This window comes from Chiloscyllium plagiosum, unplaced genomic scaffold (genome assembly GCF_037043375.1).
Source record: "Chiloscyllium plagiosum isolate Xiang-an unplaced genomic scaffold, Cpla_swu_hap1 HiC_scaffold_35, whole genome shotgun sequence".
Lineage (NCBI taxonomy): Eukaryota > Metazoa > Chordata > Chondrichthyes > Orectolobiformes > Hemiscylliidae > Chiloscyllium > Chiloscyllium plagiosum.
In genome coordinates, this window is record NW_028270173.1 from 9,057,829 (window position 1) to 9,080,701 (window position 22,873).

A 22,873-nucleotide genomic window follows, 5' to 3' on the forward strand; every position below is an offset into this window, starting at 1 on the left:
TACGGACAGGCCAGGGTTTACAGGGAGAGGGACTGAGTGTGATCACTGTACGGACAGGCCAGGGTTTTCAGGGAGAGGGACTGAGGGTGATCACTGTACGGACAGGTCAGCGTTTACAGGGAGAGGGACTGAGTGTGATCGCTGTACGGACAGGCCAGGGTTTACAGGGAGTGGGACTGAGTGTGATCGCTGTACAGACAGGCCAGGGTTTACAGGGGGTGGGACTGAGTGTGATCACTGTACGGACAGGCCAGGGTTTACAGGGAGTGGGACTGAGTGTGATCGCTGTACGGACAGGTCAGGGTTTACAGGGAGTGGGACTGAGTGTGATCACTGTACAGACAGGCCAGGGTTTACAGGGAGAGGGACTGAGTGTGATCGCTGTACGGACAGGCCAGGGTTTACAGGGAGTGAGACTGAGTGTGATCACTGTACGGACAGGTCAGGGTTTACAGGGAGTGGGACTGAGTGTGATCGCTGTACGGACAGGCCAGGGTTTACAGGGAGAGGGACTGAGTGTGATCACTGTACGGACAGGCCAGGGTTTACAGGGAGTGGGACTGAGTGTGATCACTGTACAGAGAGGCCAGGGTTAACAGGGAGAGGGACTGAGTGTGATCACTGTACAGACGGGCCAGGGTTTACAGGGAGAGGGATTGAGTGTGATCACTGTACAGACAGCCCAGGGTTTGCAGGGAGAGGGACTGAGTGTGATCACTGTACAGACAGGCCAGGGTTTACAGGGAGTGGGACTGAGTGTGATCACTGTACGGACAGGCCAGGGTTTACAGGGAGTGGGACTGAGTGTGATCACTGTACAGACAGGCCAGGGTTTACAGGGAGTGGGACTGAGTGTGATCACTGTACGGACAGGCCATGGTTTACAGGGAGTGGGACTGAGTGTGATCGCTGTACAGACAGGCCATGGTTTACAGGGAGTGGGACTGAGTGTGATCGCTGTACAGACAGGCCAGGGTTTAAAGGGAGAGTGACTGAGTGTGATTGCTGTACGGACAGGCCAGGGTTTACAGGGAGTGGGACTGAGTGTGATCACTGTACAGACAGGCCAGGGTTTACAGGGAGTGGGACTGAGTGTGATCACTGTACAGACAGGCCAGGGTTTACAGGGAGAGGGACTGAGTGTGATCACTGTACAGACAGGCCAGGGTTTATAGGGAGAGGGACTGAGTGTGATCACTGTACGGACAGGCCAGGGTTTACAGGGAGTGGGACTGAGTGTGAGCACTGTACGGACAGGCCAGGGTTTACAGGGAGAGGGACTGAGTGTGATTGCTGTACGGACAGGCCAGGGTTTACAGGGAGTGGGACTGAGTGTGATCGCTGTACAGACAGACCAGGGTTTACAGGGAGAGGGACTGAGTGTGATCACTGTACAGACAGGCCAGGGTTTACAGGGAGCGGGACTGAGTGTGATCACTGTACAGACAGGCCAGGGTTTACAGGGAGAGGGACTGAGTGTGTTCGCTGTACAGACAGGCCAGGGTTTACAGGGAGTGGGACTGAGTGTGATCACTGTACGGACAGGTCAGGGTTTACAGGGAGAGGGACTGAGTGTGATCACTGTACAGACAGGCCAGGGTTTACAGGGAGTGGGACCGAGTCTGATCACTGTACGGACAGGCCAGGGTTTACAGGGAGTGGGCATGAGTGTGATCACTGTACAGATAGGCCAGGGTTTACAGGGAGTGGGACTGAGTGTGATCGCTGTATGGACAGGCCATGGTTCACAGGGAGTGGGACTGAGTGTGATCACTGTACAGACAGGCCAGGGTTTACAGGGAGTGGGACTGCGTGTGATCACTGTACGGACAGGTCAGGGTTTACAGGGAATGGGACTGAGTGTGATTGCTGTACAGACAGGCCATGGTTTACAGGGAGTGGGACTGAGTGTGTTCACTGTACGGACAGGCCAGGGTTTACAGGGAGTGGGACTGAGTGTGATCACTGTACAGACAGGCCAGGGTTTACAGGGAGTGGGACTCAGTGTGATCAATGTATGGACATGCCAGCATTTACAGGGAGAGGGACTGAATGTGATCACTGTACAGACAGGCCAGGGTTTACAGGGAGAGGGACTGAGTGTGATCACTGTACAGACAGGTCAGAGTTTACAGGGAGTGGGACTGAGTGTGATCAGTGTACGGACAGGCCAGGGTTTACAGGGAGTGTTACTGAGTGTGATCACTGTACGGACAGGTCAGGGTTTACAGGGAGTGGGACTGAGTGATCACTGTACGGACAGGCCATGGTTTACAGGGAGTGGGACTGAGTGTGATCACGGTACAGACAGGCCAGGGTTTACAGGGAGTGGGACTTAGTGTGATCACTGTACAGACAGACCAGGGTTTATAGGGAGAGGGACTGAGTGTGATCGATGTACGGACAGGCCAGGGTTTACAGGGAGTGGGACTGAGTGTGATCACTGTACAGACAGGCCAGGGTTTACAGGGAGAGGGACTGAGTGTGATCACTGTACGTACAGGCCAGGGTTTATAGGGAGAGGGACTGAGTGTGATCGCTGTACGGACATGCCAGGGTTTACAGGGAGTGGGACTGAGTGTGATCACTGTACAGACAGGCAATGGTTTACAGGGAGTGGGACTGAGTGTGATCACTGTTCAGACAGGCCAGGGTTTACAGGGAGAGGAACTGAGTGTGTTCGCTGTACAGACAGCCAGGGTTTACAGGGAGAGGGACTGAGTGTGATCACTGTACAGACAGGTCAGGGTTTACAGGGAGTGGGACTGAGTGTGATCACTGTACAGACAGGCCAGGGTTTACAGGGAGTGGGACCGAGTCTGATCACTGTACGGACAGGCCAGGGTTTACAGGGAGTGGGCATGAGTGTGATCACTTTACAGATAGGCCAGGGTTTACAGGGAGTGGGACTGAGTGTGATCGCTGTATGGACAGGCCATGGTTCACAGGGAGTGGGACTGAGTGTGATCACTGTACAGACAGGCCAGGGTTTACAGGGAGTGGGACTGCGTGTGATCACTGTACGGACAGGTCAGGGTTTACAGGGAATGGGACTGAGTGTGATTGCTGTACAGACAGGCCATGGTTTACAGGGAGTGGGACTGAGTGTGTTCACTGTACGGACAGGCCAGGGTTTACAGGAAGTGGGACTGAGTGTGATCACTGTACAGACAGGCCAGGGTTTACAGGGAGATGGACTGAGTGTGATCACTGTACGGACAGGCCAGGGTTTACAGGGAGAGGGACTGAGTGTGATCACTGTACGGACAGGCCAGGGTTTTCAGGGAGAGGGACTGAGGGTGATCACTGTACGGACAGGTCAGCGTTTACAGGGAGAGGGACTGAGTGTGATCGCTGTACGGACAGGCCAGGGTTTACAGGGAGTGGGACTGAGTGTGATCGCTGTACAGACAGGCCAGGGTTTACAGGGGGTGGGACTGAGTGTGATCACTGTACGGACAGGCCAGGGTTTACAGGGAGTGGGACTGAGTGTGTTCGCTGTACGGACAGGTCAGGGTTTACAGGAAGTGGGACTGAGTGTGATCACTGTACAGACAGGCCAGGGTTTACAGGGAGAGGGACTGAGTGTGATCGCTGTACGGACAGGCCAGGGTTTACAGGGAGTGAGACTGAGTGTGATCACTGTACGGACAGGTCAGGGTTTACAGGGAGTGGGACTGAGTGTGATCGCTGTACGGACAGGCCAGGGTTTACAGGGAGAGGGACTGAGTGTGATCACTGTACGGACAGGCCAGGGTTTACAGGGAGTGGGACTGAGTGTGATCACTGTACAGAGAGGCCAGGGTTAACAGGGAGAGGGACTGAGTGTGATCACTGTACGGACAGGTCAGGGTTTACAGGGAATGGGACTGAGTGTGATTGCTGTACAGACAGGCCATGGTTTAGAGGGAGTGGGACTGAGTGTGTTCACTGTACGGACAGGCCAGGGTTTACAGGGAGTGGGACTGAGTGTGATCACTGTACAGACAGGCCAGGGTTTACAGGGAGTGGGACTCAGTGTGATCAATGTATGGACATGCCAGCGTTTACAGGGAGTGGGACTGAGTGTGATCACTGTACAGACAGGCCAGGGTTTACAGGGAGAGGGACTGAGTGTGATCACTGTACAGACAGGTCAGAGTTTACAGGGAGTGGGACTGAGTGTGATCAGTGTATGGACAGGCCAGGGTTTACAGGGAGTGGGACTGAGTGTGATCACTGTACGGACAGGTCAGGGTTTACAGGGAGAGGGAATGAGTGATCACTGTACGGACAGGCCATGGTTTACAGGGAGTGGGACTGAGTGTGATCACGGTACAGACAGGCCAGGGTTTACAGGGAGTGGGACTTAGTGTGATCACTGTACAGACAGACCAGGGTTTATAGGGAGAGGGACTGAGTGTGATCGCTGTACGGACATGCCAGGGTTTACAGGGAGTGGGACTGAGTGTGATCACTGTACAGACAGGCCAGGGTTTACAGGGAGAGGGACTGAGTGTGATCACTGTACGGACAGGCCAGGGTTTACAGGGAGTGGGACTGAGTGTGATCACTGTACAGACAGGCCAGGGTTTATAGGGAGAGGGACTGAGTGTGATCGCTGTACGGACATGCCAGGGTTTACAGGGAGTGGGACTGAGTGTGATCACTGTACAGACAGGCCAGGGTTTACAGGGAGTGGGACTGAGTGTGATCACTGTTCAGACAGGCCAGGGTTTACAGGGATGGGACTGAGTGTGATCGCTGTACGGACAGGTCAGGGTTTACAGGGAGAGGGACTGAGTGTGATCACTGTACAGACAGGCCAGGGTTTACAGGGAGAGGGACTGAGTGTGATCACTGTACAGAAAGGCCAGTGTTTACAGGGAGAGGGACTGAGTGTGATCACTGTACGGACAGGCCAGGGTGTACAGGGAGAGGGACTGAGTGTGATCGCTGTACGGACAGGTCAGGGTTTACAGGGAGAGGGACTGAGGGTGATCACTGTACGGACAGGCCAGGGTTTACAGGGAGTGGGATTGAGTGTAATCACTGTACAACCAGGTCAGGGTTTACAGGGAGTGGGACTGAGTGTGATCAGTGTATGGACAGGCCAGGGTTTACAGGGAGTGGGACTGAGTGTGCTCACTGTACGGATAGGCCAGGGTTTACCGGGAGTGGGACTGAGTGTGATCACTGTACAGACAGGTCAGGGTTTACAGGGAGTGGGACTGAGTGTGATCACTGTACAGACAGGCCAGGGTTTACAGGGAGTGGGACTGAGTGTGATCACTGTACGGACAGGCCAGGGTTTCCAGGGAGTGGGACTGAGTGTGATCGCTGTAAGACAGGCCAGGGTTTACAGGGAGAGGGACTGAGTGTGATCGCTGTACAGACAGGCCAGGGTTTACAGGGAGTGGGACTGAGTGTGATCAGTGTACAGACAGGCCAGGGTTTACAGGGAGTGGGACTGAGTGTGATCACTGGACGGACAGGTCAGGGTTTACAAGGAGAGGGACTGAGTGTGATCGCTGTCCGGACAGGTCAGGGTTTACAGGGAGTGGGACTGAGTGTGATCACTGTACAGACAGGCCAGGGTTTACAGGGAGAGGGACTGAGTGTGATCACTGTACAGACAGGCCAGGGTTTACAGGGAGAGGGACTGAGTGTGATCCCTGTACGGACAGGCCAGGGTTTACAGGGAGTGGAACTGAGTGTGTTCGCTGTACAGACAGGTCAGGGTTTACAGGGAGAGGGACTGAGTGTGATCACTGTACAGACAGGTCAGGGTTTACAGGGAGTGGGACTGAGTGTGATCACTGTACAGACAGGCCAGGGTTTACAGGGAGAGGGACTGAGTGTGATCACTGTACAGACAGGTCAGGGTTTACAGGGAGTGGGACTGAGTGTGATCACTGTACAGACAGGCCAGGGTTTACAGGGAGTGGGACCGAGTCTGATCACTGTACGGACAGGCCAGGGTTTACAGGGAGTGGGCATGAGTGTGATCACTGTACAGATAGGCCAGGGTTTACAGGGAGTGGGACTGAGTGTGATCGCTGTATGGACAGGCCATGGTTCACAGGGAGTGGGACTGAGTGTGATCACTGTACAGACAGGCCAGGGTTTACAGGGAGTGGGACTGCGTGTGATCACTGTACGGACAGGTCAGGGTTTACAGGGAATGGGACTGAGTGTGATTGCTGTACAGACAGGCCATGGTTTACAGGGAGTGGGACTGAGTGTGTTCACTGTACGGACAGGCCAGGGTTTACAGGGAGTGGGACTGAGTGTGATCACTGTACAGACAGGCCAGGGTTTACAGGGAGTGGGACTCAGTGTGATCAATGTATGGACATGCCAGCATTTACAGGGAGTGGGACTGAATGTGATCACTGTACAGACAGGCCAGGGTTTACAGGGAGAGGGACTGAGTGTGATCACTGTACAGACAGGTCAGAGTTTACAGGGAGTGGGACTGAGTGTGATCAGTGTACGGACAGGCCAGGGTTTACAGGGAGTGGGACTGAGTGTGATCACTGTACGGACAGGTCAGGGTTTACAGGGAGTGGGACTGAGTGATCACTGTACGGACAGGCCATGGTTTACAGGGAGTGGGACTGAGTGTGATCACGGTACAGACAGGCCAGGGTTTACAGGGAGTGGGACTTAGTGTGATCACTGTACAGACAGACCAGGGTTTATAGGGAGAGGGACTGAGTGTGATCGCTGTACGGACAGGCCAGGGTTTACAGGGAGTGGGACTGAGTGTGATCACTGTACAGACAGGCCAGGGTTTATAGGGAGAGGGACTGAGTGTGATCGCTGTACGGACATGCCAGGGTTTACAGGGAGTGGGACTGAGTGTGATCACTGTACAGACAGGCCATGGTTTACAGGGAGTGGGACTGAGTGTGATCACTGTTCAGACAGGCCAGGGTTTACAGGGAGAGGAACTGAGTGTGTTCGCTGTACAGACAGCCAGGGTTTACAGGGAGAGGGACTGAGTGTGATCACTGTACAGACAGGTCAGGGTTTACAGGGAGTGGGACTGAGTGTGATCACTGTACAGACAGGCCAGGGTTTACAGGGAGTGGGACCGAGTCTGATCACTGTACGGACAGGCCAGGGTTTACAGGGAGTGGGCATGAGTGTGATCACTTTACAGATAGGCCAGGGTTTACAGGGAGTGGGACTGAGTGTGATCGCTGTATGGACAGGCCATGGTTCACAGGGAGTGGGACTGAGTGTGATCACTGTGCAGACAGGCCAGGGTTTACAGGGAGTGGGACTGCGTGTGATCACTGTACGGACAGGTCAGGGTTTACAGGGAATGGGACTGAGTGTGATTGCTGTACAGACAGGCCATGGTTTACAGGGAGTGGGACTGAGTGTGTTCACTGTACGGACAGGCCAGGGTTTACAGGAAGTGGGACTGAGTGTGATCACTGTACAGACAGGCCAGGGTTTACAGGGAGATGGACTGAGTGTGATCACTGTACGGACAGGCCAGGGTTTACAGGGAGAGGGACTGAGTGTGATCACTGTACGGACAGGCCAGGGTTTTCAGGGAGAGGGACTGAGGGTGATCACTGTACGGACAGGTCAGCGTTTACAGGGAGAGGGACTGAGTGTGATCGCTGTACGGACAGGCCAGGGTTTACAGGGAGTGGGACTGAGTGTGATCGCTGTACAGACAGGCCAGGGTTTACAGGGGGTGGGACTGAGTGTGATCACTGTACGGACAGGCCAGGGTTTACAGGGAGTGGGACTGAGTGTGATCGCTGTACGGACAGGTCAGGGTTTACAGGGAGTGGGACTGAGTGTGATCACTGTACAGACAGGCCAGGGTTTACAGGGAGAGGGACTGAGTGTGATCGCTGTACGGACAGGCCAGGGTTTACAGGGAGTGAGACTGAGTGTGATCACTGTCCGTCAGGTCAGGGTTTACAGGGAGTGGGACTGAGTGTGATCGCTGTACGGACAGGCCAGGGTTTACAGGGAGAGGGACTGAGTGTGATCACTGTACGGACAGGCCAGGGTTTACAGGGAGTGGGACTGAGTGTGATCACTGTACAGAGAGGCCAGGGTTAACAGGGAGAGGGACTGAGTGTGATCACTGTACAGACGGGCCAGGGTTTACAGGGAGAGGGATTGAGTGTGATCACTGTACAGACAGCCCAGGGTTTGCAGGGAGAGGGACTGAGTGTGATCACTGTACAGACAGGCCAGGGTTTACAGGGAGTGGGACTGAGTGTGATCACTGTACGGACAGGCCAGGGTTTACAGGGAGTGGGACTGAGTGTGATCACTGTACAGACAGGCCAGGGTTTACAGGGAGTGGGACTGAGTGTGATCACTGTACGGACAGGCCATGGTTTACAGGGAGTGGGACTGAGTGTGATCGCTGTACAGACAGGCCATGGTTTACAGGGAGTGGGACTGAGTGTGATCGCTGTACAGACAGGCCAGGGTTTAAAGGGAGAGTGACTGAGTGTGATTGCTGTACGGACAGGCCAGGGTTTACAGGGAGTGGGACTGAGTGTGATCACTGTACAGACAGGCCAGGGTTTACAGGGAGTGGGACTGAGTGTGATCACTGTACAGACAGGCCAGGGTTTACAGGGAGAGGGACTGAGTGTGATCACTGTACAGACAGGCCAGGGTTTATAGGGAGAGGGACTGAGTGTGATCACTGTACGGACAGGCCAGGGTTTACAGGGAGTGGGACTGAGTGTGAGCACTGTACGGACAGGCCAGGGTTTACAGGGAGAGGGACTGAGTGTGATTGCTGTACGGACAGGCCAGGGTTTACAGGGAGTGGGACTGAGTGTGATCGCTGTACAGACAGACCAGGGTTTACAGGGAGAGGGACTGAGTGTGATCACTGTACAGACAGGCCAGGGTTTACAGGGAGCGGGACTGAGTGTGATCACTGTACAGACAGGCCAGGGTTTACAGGGAGAGGGACTGAGTGTGTTCGCTGTACAGACAGGCCAGGGTTTACAGGGAGTGGGACTGAGTGTGATCACTGTACGGACAGGTCAGGGTTTACAGGGAGAGGGACTGAGTGTGATCACTGTACAGACAGGCCAGGGTTTACAGGGAGTGGGACCGAGTCTGATCACTGTACGGACAGGCCAGGGTTTACAGGGAGTGGGCATGAGTGTGATCACTGTACAGATAGGCCAGGGTTTACAGGGAGTGGGACTGAGTGTGATCGCTGTATGGACAGGCCATGGTTCACAGGGAGTGGGACTGAGTGTGATCACTGTACAGACAGGCCAGGGTTTACAGGGAGTGGGACTGCGTGTGATCACTGTACGGACAGGTCAGGGTTTACAGGGAATGGGACTGAGTGTGATTGCTGTACAGACAGGCCATGGTTTACAGGGAGTGGGACTGAGTGTGTTCACTGTACGGACAGGCCAGGGTTTACAGGGAGTGGGACTGAGTGTGATCACTGTACAGACAGGCCAGGGTTTACAGGGAGTGGGACTCAGTGTGATCAATGTATGGACATGCCAGCATTTACAGGGAGAGGGACTGAATGTGATCACTGTACAGACAGGCCAGGGTTTACAGGGAGAGGGACTGAGTGTGATCACTGTACAGACAGGTCAGAGTTTACAGGGAGTGGGACTGAGTGTGATCAGTGTACGGACAGGCCAGGGTTTACAGGGAGTGGGACTGAGTGTGATCACTGTACGGACAGGTCAGGGTTTACAGGGAGTGGGACTGAGTGATCACTGTACGGACAGGCCATGGTTTACAGGGAGTGGGACTGAGTGTGATCACGGTACAGACAGGCCAGGGTTTACAGGGAGTGGGACTTAGTGTGATCACTGTACAGACAGACCAGGGTTTATAGGGAGAGGGACTGAGTGTGATCGATGTACGGACAGGCCAGGGTTTACAGGGAGTGGGACTGAGTGTGATCACTGTACAGACAGGCCAGGGTTTACAGGGAGAGGGACTGAGTGTGATCACTGTACGTACAGGCCAGGGTTTATAGGGAGAGGGACTGAGTGTGATCGCTGTACGGACATGCCAGGGTTTACAGGGAGTGGGAATGAGTGTGATCACTGTACAGACAGGCAATGGTTTACAGGGAGTGGGACTGAGTGTGATCACTGTTCAGACAGGCCAGGGTTTACAGGGAGAGGAACTGAGTGTGTTCGCTGTACAGACAGCCAGGGTTTACAGGGAGAGGGACTGAGTGTGATCACTGTACAGACAGGTCAGGGTTTACAGGGAGTGGGACTGAGTGTGATCACTGTACAGACAGGCCAGGGTTTACAGGGAGTGGGACCGAGTCTGATCACTGTACGGACAGGCCAGGGTTTACAGGGAGTGGGCATGAGTGTGATCACTTTACAGATAGGCCAGGGTTTACAGGGAGTGGGACTGAGTGTGATCGCTGTATGGACAGGCCATGGTTCACAGGGAGTGGGACTGAGTGTGATCACTGTACAGACAGGCCAGGGTTTACAGGGAGTGGGACTGCGTGTGATCACTGTACGGACAGGTCAGGGTTTACAGGGAATGGGACTGAGTGTGATTGCTGTACAGACAGGCCATGGTTTACAGGGAGTGGGACTGAGTGTGTTCACTGTACGGACAGGCCAGGGTTTACAGGAAGTGGGACTGAGTGTGATCACTGTACAGACAGGCCAGGGTTTACAGGGAGATGGACTGAGTGTGATCACTGTACGGACAGGCCAGGGTTTACAGGGAGAGGGACTGAGTGTGATCACTGTACGGACAGGCCAGGGTTTTCAGGGAGAGGGACTGAGGGTGATCACTGTACGGACAGGTCAGCGTTTACAGGGAGAGGGACTGAGTGTGATCGCTGTACGGACAGGCCAGGGTTTACAGGGAGTGGGACTGAGTGTGATCGCTGTACAGACAGGCCAGGGTTTACAGGGGGTGGGACTGAGTGTGATCACTGTACGGACAGGCCAGGGTTTACAGGGAGTGGGACTGAGTGTGTTCGCTGTACGGACAGGTCAGGGTTTACAGGAAGTGGGACTGAGTGTGATCACTGTACAGACAGGCCAGGGTTTACAGGGAGAGGGACTGAGTGTGATCGCTGTACGGACAGGCCAGGGTTTACAGGGAGTGAGACTGAGTGTGATCACTGTACGGACAGGTCAGGGTTTACAGGGAGTGGGACTGAGTGTGATCGCTGTACGGACAGGCCAGGGTTTACAGGGAGAGGGACTGAGTGTGATCACTGTACGGACAGGCCAGGGTTTACAGGGAGTGGGACTGAGTGTGATCACTGTACAGAGAGGCCAGGGTTAACAGGGAGAGGGACTGAGTGTGATCACTGTACGGACAGGTCAGGGTTTACAGGGAATGGGACTGAGTGTGATTGCTGTACAGACAGGCCATGGTTTAGAGGGAGTGGGACTGAGTGTGTTCACTGTACGGACAGGCCAGGGTTTACAGGGAGTGGGACTGAGTGTGATCACTGTACAGACAGGCCAGGGTTTACAGGGAGTGGGACTCAGTGTGATCAATGTATGGACATGCCAGCGTTTACAGGGAGTGGGACTGAGTGTGATCACTGTACAGACAGGCCAGGGTTTACAGGGAGAGGGACTGAGTGTGATCACTGTACAGACAGGTCAGAGTTTACAGGGAGTGGGACTGAGTGTGATCAGTGTATGGACAGGCCAGGGTTTACAGGGAGTGGGACTGAGTGTGATCACTGTACGGACAGGTCAGGGTTTACAGGGAGAGGGAATGAGTGATCACTGTACGGACAGGCCATGGTTTACAGGGAGTGGGACTGAGTGTGATCACGGTACAGACAGGCCAGGGTTTACAGGGAGTGGGACTTAGTGTGATCACTGTACAGACAGACCAGGGTTTATAGGGAGAGGGACTGAGTGTGATCGCTGTACGGACATGCCAGGGTTTACAGGGAGTGGGACTGAGTGTGATCACTGTACAGACAGGCCAGGGTTTACAGGGAGAGGGACTGAGTGTGATCACTGTACGGACAGGCCAGGGTTTACAGGGAGTGGGACTGAGTGTGATCACTGTACAGACAGGCCAGGGTTTATAGGGAGAGGGACTGAGTGTGATCGCTGTACGGACATGCCAGGGTTTACAGGGAGTGGGACTGAGTGTGATCACTGTACAGACAGGCCAGGGTTTACAGGGAGTGGGACTGAGTGTGATCACTGTTCAGACAGGCCAGGGTTTACAGGGATGGGACTGAGTGTGATCGCTGTACGGACAGGTCAGGGTTTACAGGGAGAGGGACTGAGTGTGATCACTGTACAGACAGGCCAGGGTTTACAGGGAGAGGGACTGAGTGTGATCACTGTACAGAAAGGCCAGTGTTTACAGGGAGAGGGACTGAGTGTGATCACTGTACGGACAGGCCAGGGTGTACAGGGAGAGGGACTGAGTGTGATCGCTGTACGGACAGGTCAGGGTTTACAGGGAGAGGGACTGAGGGTGATCACTGTACGGACAGGCCAGGGTTTACAGGGAGTGGGATTGAGTGTAATCACTGTACAACCAGGTCAGGGTTTACAGGGAGTGGGACTGAGTGTGATCAGTGTATGGACAGGCCAGGGTTTACAGGGAGTGGGACTGAGTGTGCTCACTGTACGGATAGGCCAGGGTTTACCGGGAGTGGGACTGAGTGTGATCACTGTACAGACAGGTCAGGGTTTACAGGGAGTGGGACTGAGTGTGATCACTGTACAGACAGGCCAGGGTTTACAGGGAGTGGGACTGAGTGTGATCACTGTACGGACAGGCCAGGGTTTCCAGGGAGTGGGACTGAGTGTGATCGCTGTAAGACAGGCCAGGGTTTACAGGGAGAGGGACTGAGTGTGATCGCTGTACAGACAGGCCAGGGTTTACAGGGAGTGGGACTGAGTGTGATCACTGTACAGACAGGCCAGGGTTTACAGGGAGTGGGACTGAGTGTGATCGCTGTACGGACCGGCCAGAGTTTACCGGGAGTGGGACTGAGTGTGATCACTGTACAGACAGGCCAGGGTTTACAGGGCGTGGGACTGAGTGTGATCACTGTACAGACAGGCCAGGGTTTACAGGGAGTGGGACTGAGTGTGATCACTGTACAGACAGGCCAGGGTTTACAGGGAGTGGGACTGAGGGTGATCGCTGTACAGACAGGCCAGGGTTTACAGGGAGTGGGACTGAGTGATCACTGTACAGACAGGCCAGGGTTTACAGGGAGTGGGACTGAGTGTGATCACTGTACAGACAGGCCAGGGTTTACAGGGAGAGGGACTGAGTGTGATCACTGTACAGACAGGCCAGGGTTTCCTGGGAGAGGGACTGAGTGTGATCGCTGTACAGACAGGCCAGGGTTTACAGGAAGAGGGACTGAGTGTGATCACTGTACAGACAGGCCATGGTTTACAGTGAGTGGGACTGAGTGATCACTGTACAGACAGGCCAGGGTTTACAGGAAGAGGGACTGAGTGTGATCACTGTACAGACAGGCCAGGGTTTACAGGGAGTGGGACTGAGTGTGATCACTGTACAGACAGGCCAGGGCTTACAGGGAGAGGGACTGAGTGTGTTCGCTGTACAGACAGCCAGGGTTTACAGGGAGAGGGACTGAGTGTGATCACTGTACAGACAGGTCAGGGTTTACAGAAGGTGGGACTGAGTGATCACTGTACAGACAGGCCAGGGTTTACAGGGAGTGGGACTGAGTGTGATCACTGTACAGACAGGCCAGGGCTTACAGGGAGAGGGACTGAGTGTGTTCGCTGTACAGACAGCCAGGGTTTACAGGGAGAGGGACTGAGTGTGATCACTGTACAGACAGGTCAGGGTTTACAGGGACTGGGACTGAGTGTGATCACTGTACAGACAGGCCAGGGTTTACCGGGAGTGGGACCGAGTGTGATCACTGTACGGACAGGTCAGGGTTTACAGGGAGTGGGACTGAGTGTGATCACTGGACAGACAGGCCAGGGTTTACAGGGAGTGGGACTGAGTGTGATCACTGGACAGACAGGCCAGGGTTTACAGGGAGTGGGACTGAGTGTGATCACTGTTCGGACAGGCCATGGTTTACAGGGAGTGGGACTGAGTGTGATCACTGTACAGACAGGCCAGGGTTTACAGGGAGTGGGACTGAGTGTGATCACTGGACAGACAGGCCAGGGTTTACAGGGAGTGGGACTGAGTGTGATCACTGTATGGGCATGCCAGGGTTTACAGGGAGTGGGACTGAGTGTGATCACTGTAGAGACAGGCCAGGGTTTACAGGGAGAGGGACTGAGTGTGATCACAGTACAGACAGGTCAGAGTTTACAGGGAGTGGGACTGAGTGTGATCAGTGTATGGACAGGCCAGGGTTTACAGGGAGTGGGACTGAGTGTGATCACTGTACGGACAGGTCAGGGTTTACAGGGAGAGGGACTGAGTGTGATCAGTGTACAGACAGGCCAGGGTTTACAGGGAGTGGAACTGAGTGTGATCACTGTACGGACAGGTCAGGGTTTACAGGGAGAGGGACTGAGTGTGATCACTGTACGGACAGGTCAGGGTTTACAGGGAGAGGGACTGAGTGTGATTGCTGTACGGACAGGCCAGGGTTTACAGGGAGTGGGACTGAGTGTGATCGCTGTACAGACAGGCCAGGGTTTACAGAGAGAGGGACTGTGTAATCACTGTACGGACAGGCCATGGTTTACAGGGAGTGGGACTGAGTGTGATCACTGTACAGACAGGCCAGGGTTTACAGGGAGTGGGACTGAGTGTGATCACTGTACAGACAGGCCAGGGTTTATAGGGAGAGGGACTGAGTGTGATCACTGTACAGACAGGCCAGGGCTTACAGGGAGAGGGACTGAGTGTGATTGCTGTACGGACAGGCCAGGGTTTACAGGGAGAGGGACTGAGTGTGATCACTGTACAGACAGGCCAGGGTTTATAGGGAGAGGGACTGAGTGTGATCACTGTACAGACAGGCCAGGGTTTACAGGGAGAGGGACTGAGTGTGATCACTGTACAGACAGGCCAGGGTTTACAGGGAGAGGGACTGAGTGTGATCACTGTACGGACAGGTCAGGGTTTACAGGGAGAGGGACTGAGTGTGATCACTGTACGGACAGGCCAGGGTTTACAGGGAGAGGGACTGAGTGTGATCACTGTACAGACAGGCCAGGGTTTACAGGGAGTGGGACTGAGTGTGATCATTGTACAGACAGGCCAGGCTTTACAGGGAGAGGGACTGAGTGTGATCACTGTACAGACAGGCCAGGGTTTACAGGGAGTGGGACTGAGTGTGATCACTGTACAGACAGGCCAGGGTTTACAGTGAGTGAGACTGAGTGTGATCACTGTACAGACAGGCCAGGGTTTACAGGGAGTGGGACTGAGTGTGATCACTGTACGGACAGGCCAGGGTTTACAGGGAGAGGGACTGAGTGTGATCACTGTACAGACAGGCCAGGGTTTACAGGGAGTGGGACTGAGTGTGATCACTGTACAGACAGGCCAGGCTTTACAGGGAGTGGGACTGAGTGTGATCACTGTACAGACAGGCCAGGGTTTACAGGGAGTGGGACTGAGTGTGATCACTGTACAGACAGGCCAGGGTTTACAGTGAGTGAGACTGAGTGTGATCACTGTACAGACAGGCCAGGGTTTACAGGGAGTGGGATGAGTTTGATCACTGTACGGACAGGTCAGGGTTTACAGGGAGTGGGACTGAGTGTGATCGCTGTACAGTCAGGCCAGGGTTTATAGGGAGAGGGACTGAGTGTGATCACTGTACAGACAGGCCAGGGTTTACAGGGAGTGGGACTGAGTGTGATCACTGTACAGACAGGCCAGGGTTTACAGGGAGTGGGACTGAGTGTGATCACTGCACGGACAGGCCAGGGTTTACATGGAGAGGGACTGAGTGTGATCACTGTACGGACAGGCCAGGGTTTACAGGGAGAGGGACTGAGTGTGATCACTGTACAGACAGGCCAGGGTTTACAGGGAGAGGGACTGAGGTTGAGCACTGTACAGAGGGGCCAGGGTTTACTGGGAGATGGACTGAGTGTGATCGCTGTACAGACAGGCCAGGTTTTACTGGGAGAGGGACTGAGTGTGATCACTGTACGGACAGGCCATGGTTTACAGTGAGTGGGACTGAGTGTGATCACTGTACAGACAGGCCAGGGTTTACAGGGAGTGGGACTGAGTGTGATCACTGTACGGACAGGTCAGGGTTTACAGGGAGTGGGACTGAGTGTGATTGCTGTATGGACAGGCCATGGTTTACAGGGAGAGGGACTGAGTGTGATCACTGTACGGACAGGCCAGGGTTTACAGGGAGTGGGACTGAGTGATCACTGTACAGACAGGCCAGGGTTTACAGGGAGAGGGACTGAGGGTGAGCACTGTACAGAGGGGCCAGGGTTTACTGGGAGATGGACTGAGTGTGATCGCTGTACAGACAGGCCAGGGCTTACAGGGAGTGGGACCGAGTGTGATCACTGTACAGACAGGCCAGTGTTTACAGGGAGTGGGACTGAGTGTGATCAGTGTATGGACAGGCCAGGGTTTACAGGGAGTGGGACCGAGTGTGATCACTGTACAGACAGGTCAGGGTTTACAGGGAGTGGGACTAGTGTGATCGCTGTACGGACAGGCCAGGGTTTACAGGGAGTGGGACTGAGGGTGATCGCTGTACAGACAGGCCAGGGTTTACAGGGAGAGGGACTGAGTGTGATCGCTGTACGGACAGGCCAGGGTTTACAGGGAGATGGACTGAGTGTGTTCGCTGTACAGACAGCCAGGGTTTACAGGGAGAGGGACTGAGTGTGATGACTGTACAGACAGGCCAGGGTTTACAGGGAGAGGGACTGAGTGTGATCACTGTACGGACAGGCCAGGGTTCACAGGGAGTGGGACTGAGTGTGATCACTGTACAGACAGGCCAGGGTTTACAGGGAATGGGACTGAGTGTGATCGCTGTACAGACAGGCCAGTGTTTACTGGGAGTGGGACTGAGTGTGATCACTGTACGGACAGGCCAGGGTTTACAGGGAGAGGGACTGAGTGTGATCGCTGTACAGACAGGCCAGGGTTTACAGGGAGTGGGACTGAGTGTGATCACTGTACGGACAGGTCAGGGTTTACAGGGAGTGGGACTGAGTGTGATCACTGTACAGACAGGCCATGGTTTACAGGGAGTGGGACTGAGTGTGATCACTGTACGGACAGGCCAGGGTTTACAGGGAGTGGGACTGAGTGTGATCACTGTACAGACAGGCCAGGGTTTACAGGGAGAGGGACTGAGTGTGATCACTGTACGGACAGGTCAGTGATTACAGGGAGTGGGTCTGCTCCTGGGCTCACAGCCTGTGACCCAGAGACATGTGCTGCCCCAGGTCTGATCCTGGGCTCACAGCCTGAGACCTCCGCCCGAGAGAATGAATCCGCTGTTTTGAAACCCTGTCTCCATGTTCTCCATCAACCATCCCTCAAAATCCCTGCATCCAGAGGTGAGGACATTACCCCAGTCAGTCGCAGGATGATGGAAAGACATCAGTTTTACCCATGCGTGAGAGAGAGTGTGTGTGAGACAGTGTGTGTGCGTGTGTGTGAGAGAGAGAGAGAGAGAGAGAGAGAGAGAGAGACAGTATGTGTGTGCACGAGAGAGAGTCTGTGTGTATGAGTGAGAGAGAGTGTGTGTGAGACAGGGCATGTGCGTGTGTGTGTGTGAGAGAGAGAGAGAGAGTTGTGTGTGCACGAGAGAGAGTCTGTGTGTGTGAGTGAGAGAGAGTGTGTGAAAGAGAGTGTGTGTGAGAGAGTGTGAGCATGTGAGTGTTGGTGAGTATGTCTGTGTGTGTGAGAGAGTCTCTGTGTGTCTGTGTCTGTGTGTGTGTGTTTGAGTGTGTCTGTGTGTGTCTGTGTCTGCGTGAGTGTGTCTGTGTGTGTCTGCGTGAGTGTGTATGTGTCTGCGTGAGTGTGTCTGCGTGAGTGTCTGCGTGAGTGTGTGTATGTGTGTGTGTGTCTGTGTGTATGTCTGTGTGTGTGCGTCTGTGTGTGTCTGTGTGTGTGTTTGTGTCTGTGTGCGTGTGTTTGTCTGTGTGTGAGTGTGTGCCTGTGTGTGTGTATCTGTGTCTGTTTGTGACTGTGTGTATGTGTGCGTATGTGTGTGTCTGTGTGTATATGTATGCGTGTCTGGTGTGTGTGTCTGTGTGTGTCTGTGTATGTGTCTGCGAGTGTGTGTCTGTGTGTATATGTGTCTGTGTGTGTCTGAGTGTGTCTGTGTGTATATCTGTGTGTGCCTGTATGTGTGTGTGTATGTCTGTGTGTGTGCGTATGTCTGCGTGTGTGAGTGTGTCTGTGTGTGTGTCTGTGAGTGTGTCTGTGTGTATGTGTGTCTGTGTGTGTGTATGTGTGTGTGTATGTCTGTGTGTGTGTCTGTGAGTTTGTGTGTCTGTGAGTGTGTGAGTGTGTGTGTGTCTGTCTGTGTCTGTGAGTGTCTGTGTGCATATGTGTGTCTGTGTCTGTGCGTGTGTCTGTGTGTGTTTCTGTATGTGTGTATATGTGTGTCTGTGAGTGTGTCTGTGTGTGTGTCTGTGTGTGTGTGTATGTCTGTCTGTGTGTGTATGTGTGTCTGTATGTGTGTGTATGTATGCCTGTGTGTGTCTTTGTGTGTGTGTCTGTGTGTATGTGTCTATGTGTGTGTCTGTGTGTGTGTTTGTGTGTGTGTCTGTGTGTATGTCTGTCTGTGTGTGTACGTGTCTGTATGTCTGTGTGTGTGTCTGTGTGCGTGTGTCTGTGAGTGTGTGAGTGTGTGTGTCTGAGTGTGTGAGTGTATGTTTGTGTGAGTGTGTGTGTATGTATCTGTGTCTGTGTGTGTGAGTATGTGTGTGCCTGTGTGTGTACGTGTCTGTGTGTGTCTGTGAGTGTGTGAGTGTGAGTGTGTGTGCCTGTGTGAGTGTGTGTTTGTGTCTGTGTGTGTGTGTCTGTGTGTGTATATGTGTGTCTGTCTGTGTGTGAGTATGTGTGTATGTGTCCATGTGTCTGTGTGTGAATGTGTGTGTATGTGTGTGAGTATGTGTATGTGTCTGTGTGTGTCTGGTGTCTGTGTGTATGCGTTTGTGAGCATGTGTGTGTCTGTGTGTGTGCCTGTGTGTGTGTGAGTGTGTCTGTGTGAGTATGTGTGTGTGTGAGTGTGAGTATCTGTGAGTGTGAGTATGTGTGTGTGTGAGTGTGTGTGTGTGTTAGTATGTGTGTGAGTGTGTGCATCTGTGTGTCTGTGTTTGAGTGTGTGTATGTGTCTGTATGTGTGTCTGTGTGTGTGTCTGTGTGTGTCTGTGTGTGAGTATGTGTGTCTGTGTGTGTGTCTGTGTGTATGTGTGTGTGAGTGTGTCTGTGTGTGTGTGAGTTGTGCATGTGTCTGTCCGTCTGTGTGTGTGTCTGTATGTTTGTGTGTGTGTATGTGTGTCTGTCTGTGTGTCTGTGTGTGTGAGTGTGTTTCTGTGTGTGTATGTGTGTCTGTATGTGTATGTGTGTGTGAGTGTCTGTGTGTGTGTGTCTGTGAGCCTGTGTGGGTATGTGTGTGTGTATGTGTCTGTCTGTGTGTCTGTCTGTGTGTGAGTGAGTGTGTGTGTATGTGTGTGTGAGTATGTGTCTGTGTGTGTCTGTCTGTGTGTCTGTCTGTGTGTGTGTCTGTGTGTGTGAGTGAGTGTGTATGTGTGTGTGTGTGTGAGTATGTGTGTGTGTGAATGTGTGTGTCTGTGTGTGTATGTGTCTGTCAGTGTGTCTGTGTGTGTTTGTGTGTTTGTGTGTGTATGTGTGTCTGTGTGTGTCTGTGTACGTGTATATGTGTCTGTGTGTGTGAGTGTGTCTGTGTGTGTGTATCAGTGTGTGTGTGTCTGTGTGTGTATGTTTTTGTGAGTGTGTCTGTGTGTGCGCGTCTGTGTGTGTCTGTGTGTCTATGTGTGTAAGTGAATGTGTGAGGGTGTGTGTATGTGTGTGTGAGTGAGTGTGTGTGTGTGTCTGCGTGTGTGTGAGTATGTGTGTGTGTGTCTGTGTGAGTGTGTGCGTCTGTGTGTGTCTATGTGTGTGTCTGTGTGTGTATATGTGTCTGTGTGTCTGTGTGTGTGTGTGTGTGTGAGTTTGTATGTGTGTCTGTGTGTGTGTCTGTGTGTGAGTGTGTGTCTGTCTGTGTGTGCTTGTGTGTGAGTTTGTATGTATGTGTCTGTGTCTGTGTGTGTCTGTGTGCGCGTGTGTGTGAGTGTGTGTGTGTGTGTGTCTGTGCATGTGTGTGTGTCTGTGTGTGTGTCTATGTGTGTGTGTGTGTGAGTGTGTGTGTGTCTGTGCCTGTGCGTGTGTGTGAGTGTGTCTGTGTGTGTGTGTGTGTCTGTGTATGCGTGTGTGTGTGTGTGTCTGTGTGTGTGTGTCTGTGCGTGTATGTGTGTGTGTCTGTGTCTGTGTGTGCGTGTGTGCGAGTGTGTCTGTGTGTGTGTGTCTGTGCGTGTATGTGTGTGTGTGAGTGTCTGTCTGTGCGTGTGTGTGAGTTCATGGATGAGTGAACCATTAGTTTTTTTTCTCTCTTGCCATTTACAGAGCTGCATTTTGATAGCGACTCTGTTGATATGAACTACCTGGGGAGTGGACAGGGTCGGGAGAAACCAGTGGCTCACCTCACGGGTATGTGTATCCTTCTTTTTAACAACATTCCCTAACCCCATTACACAGTCTCATTGTCATTGCTCCCTCTCCCTCTTCCCATTCTCCCCCTCTTCCTACTCTCCCACTCTCCCTCTCTCTCTCTCTCTCCCACTCTCCCCACTCTCCCCACTCTCCCCCTCTCCCCACTCTCCCCCTCTTCCCACTCTCCCTCTCTTCCCACTCTCCCCCTCTTCCCACTCTCCCCTCTTCCCACTCTCCCCCTCTTCCCACTCTCCCTCTCTTCCCACTCTCCCCCTCTTCCCACTCTCCCCTCTTCCCACTCTCCCCCTCTTCCCACTCTCCCTCTCTTCCCACTCTCTCCCTCTTCCCACTCTCCCTCTCTTCCCACTCTCCCCCTCTTCCCACTCTCCCCTCTTCCCACACTCCCCCTCTTCCCACCCTCCCTCTCTCTCGCCCTCTTCCCACTCTCGCCCTCTTCCCACTCTCCCCCTCTTCCTCTCTTCCCACTCTACCAATCTTCCCACTCTACCTCTCTCTCCCCCTCTTCCCACACACACACAGACACACACAGATATGCACACAGACGCCCACAGACACACATATCAATACACACACACAGATACGCACACACACACACAGACACACACAGACACAGAAACACACACTCTCCCCCTCTTCCCACTCTCCCTCTCTCTCCCCCTCTTCCCACTCTCCCCCTCTTCCCACTCTCCCTCTCTCTCCCCCTCTTCCCACTCACGCCCTCTTCCCACTCTCCCCCCTTCCTCTCTTCCCACTCTCCCCCTCTTCCCACTCTCCTTCTCTCCCTCTCTCTCCCCTTCTTCCCACTCTCCCCTTCTTCCCACTCTCCCCCTCTTCCTACTCTCTCTCTCTTCCCACTCTCCCCCTCTTCCCACTCTCCCTTTCTCTCCCTCTCTTCCCACTCTCCCTCTCTTCCCACTCTCCCCCTTTTTCCACTCTCCCTCTCTTCCCACTCTCCCCCTTTTCCCCCTCTCCCTCTCTTCCCACTCTCCCTCTATCTCCCCCTCTTCCCACTCTCCCCCTCTTCCCACTCTCCCTCTCTCTCCCCCTCGTCCCACTCTCCCTCTATCTCCCCATCATCCCACTCTCCCCTTCTTCCCACTCTCCCCCTCTTCCCACTCTCCCCCTCTTCCCACTCTCCCTCTCTCTCTCGCCCTCTTCCCACTCTCGCCCTCTTCCCACTCTCCCCCTCTTCCTCTCTTCCCACTCTCCCCCTCTTCCCACTCTCCCTCTATCTCCCCCTCTTCCCACTCTCCCCCTCTTCCCACTCTCCCCCTCTTCCCGCACTCTCCCTCTTTCCCACTCTCCCTCTCTTCCCACTCTCCCTCTCTCTCCCCATCTTCCCACTCTCTCCCTCTTCCCACTCTCCCCTCTTCCCACTCTCCCTCTCTCTCGCCCTCTTCCCATTCTCGCCCTCTTCCCACACTCCCCCTCTTCCTCTCTTCCCACTCTCCCCCTCTTCCCACTCTCCCTCTCTCTCCCCCTCTTCCCACTCTCCCCTCTTCCCACTCTCCCCTCTTCCCACTCTCCCCCTCTTCCCACTCTCCCTCTCTCTCCCCCTCTTCCCACTCTCCCTCTCTTCCCACTCTCCCCCTCTTCCCACTCTCTCCCTCTCTCCCCACTCTCCCTCTCTCTCCCCACTCTCCCTCTCTCTCCCCACTCTCCCTCTCTCTCCCCCTCTTCCCACTCTCCCCCTCCCGTGCAGTGTTGCTTTTAGTCAGGATTAACCACCCTCACAACATAGACACTCACACACAGCCACACACAGACACACACACACAGACACACCCAGACACACACACAAATACACACACAGACACACACAGATACGCACACAGACACACACACAAATACACACAGACACACACAGATACGCACACAGACACACACAGATACACACAGACACACACAGATACACACACAGACACACACACAGACACACACACAAATACACACACAGACACACACCCACAAATACACACAGTCACACACAGATATGCACACAGATGCACACAGACACACACAGACACGCACACAGACGCACACAGATGCCCACAGACACACACAGACACACACACAAATACACACACAGACACACACCCACAAATACACACACAGACACACACAGATACGCACACAGACACACACAGACACACCCACAAATACACACAGACACACACAGATACGCACACAGACGCCC

The 22,873-nt window shown here is 53.8% G+C and overlaps 1 protein-coding gene across 3 annotated transcripts in view; it reads left to right on the forward strand.

The window, feature by feature from the left end:
• LOC122547938 (tumor necrosis factor ligand superfamily member 15-like) overlaps positions 1-22,873 on the forward strand; it is an 85,559-nt gene that overhangs the window by 36,501 nt on the left and 26,185 nt on the right. For 2 of the 3 annotated variants that reach the window (XM_087978831.1, XM_087978832.1), the window contains exon 3: positions 20,569-20,652. The exons of the other annotated variant lie outside the window; for it this stretch is intronic. In XM_087978831.1, the coding sequence (XP_087834957.1) occupies positions 20,569-20,652 (84 nt within the window). The remainder of the gene's footprint in view (positions 1-20,568; positions 20,653-22,873) is intronic. 3 annotated transcript variants of the gene reach the window in all.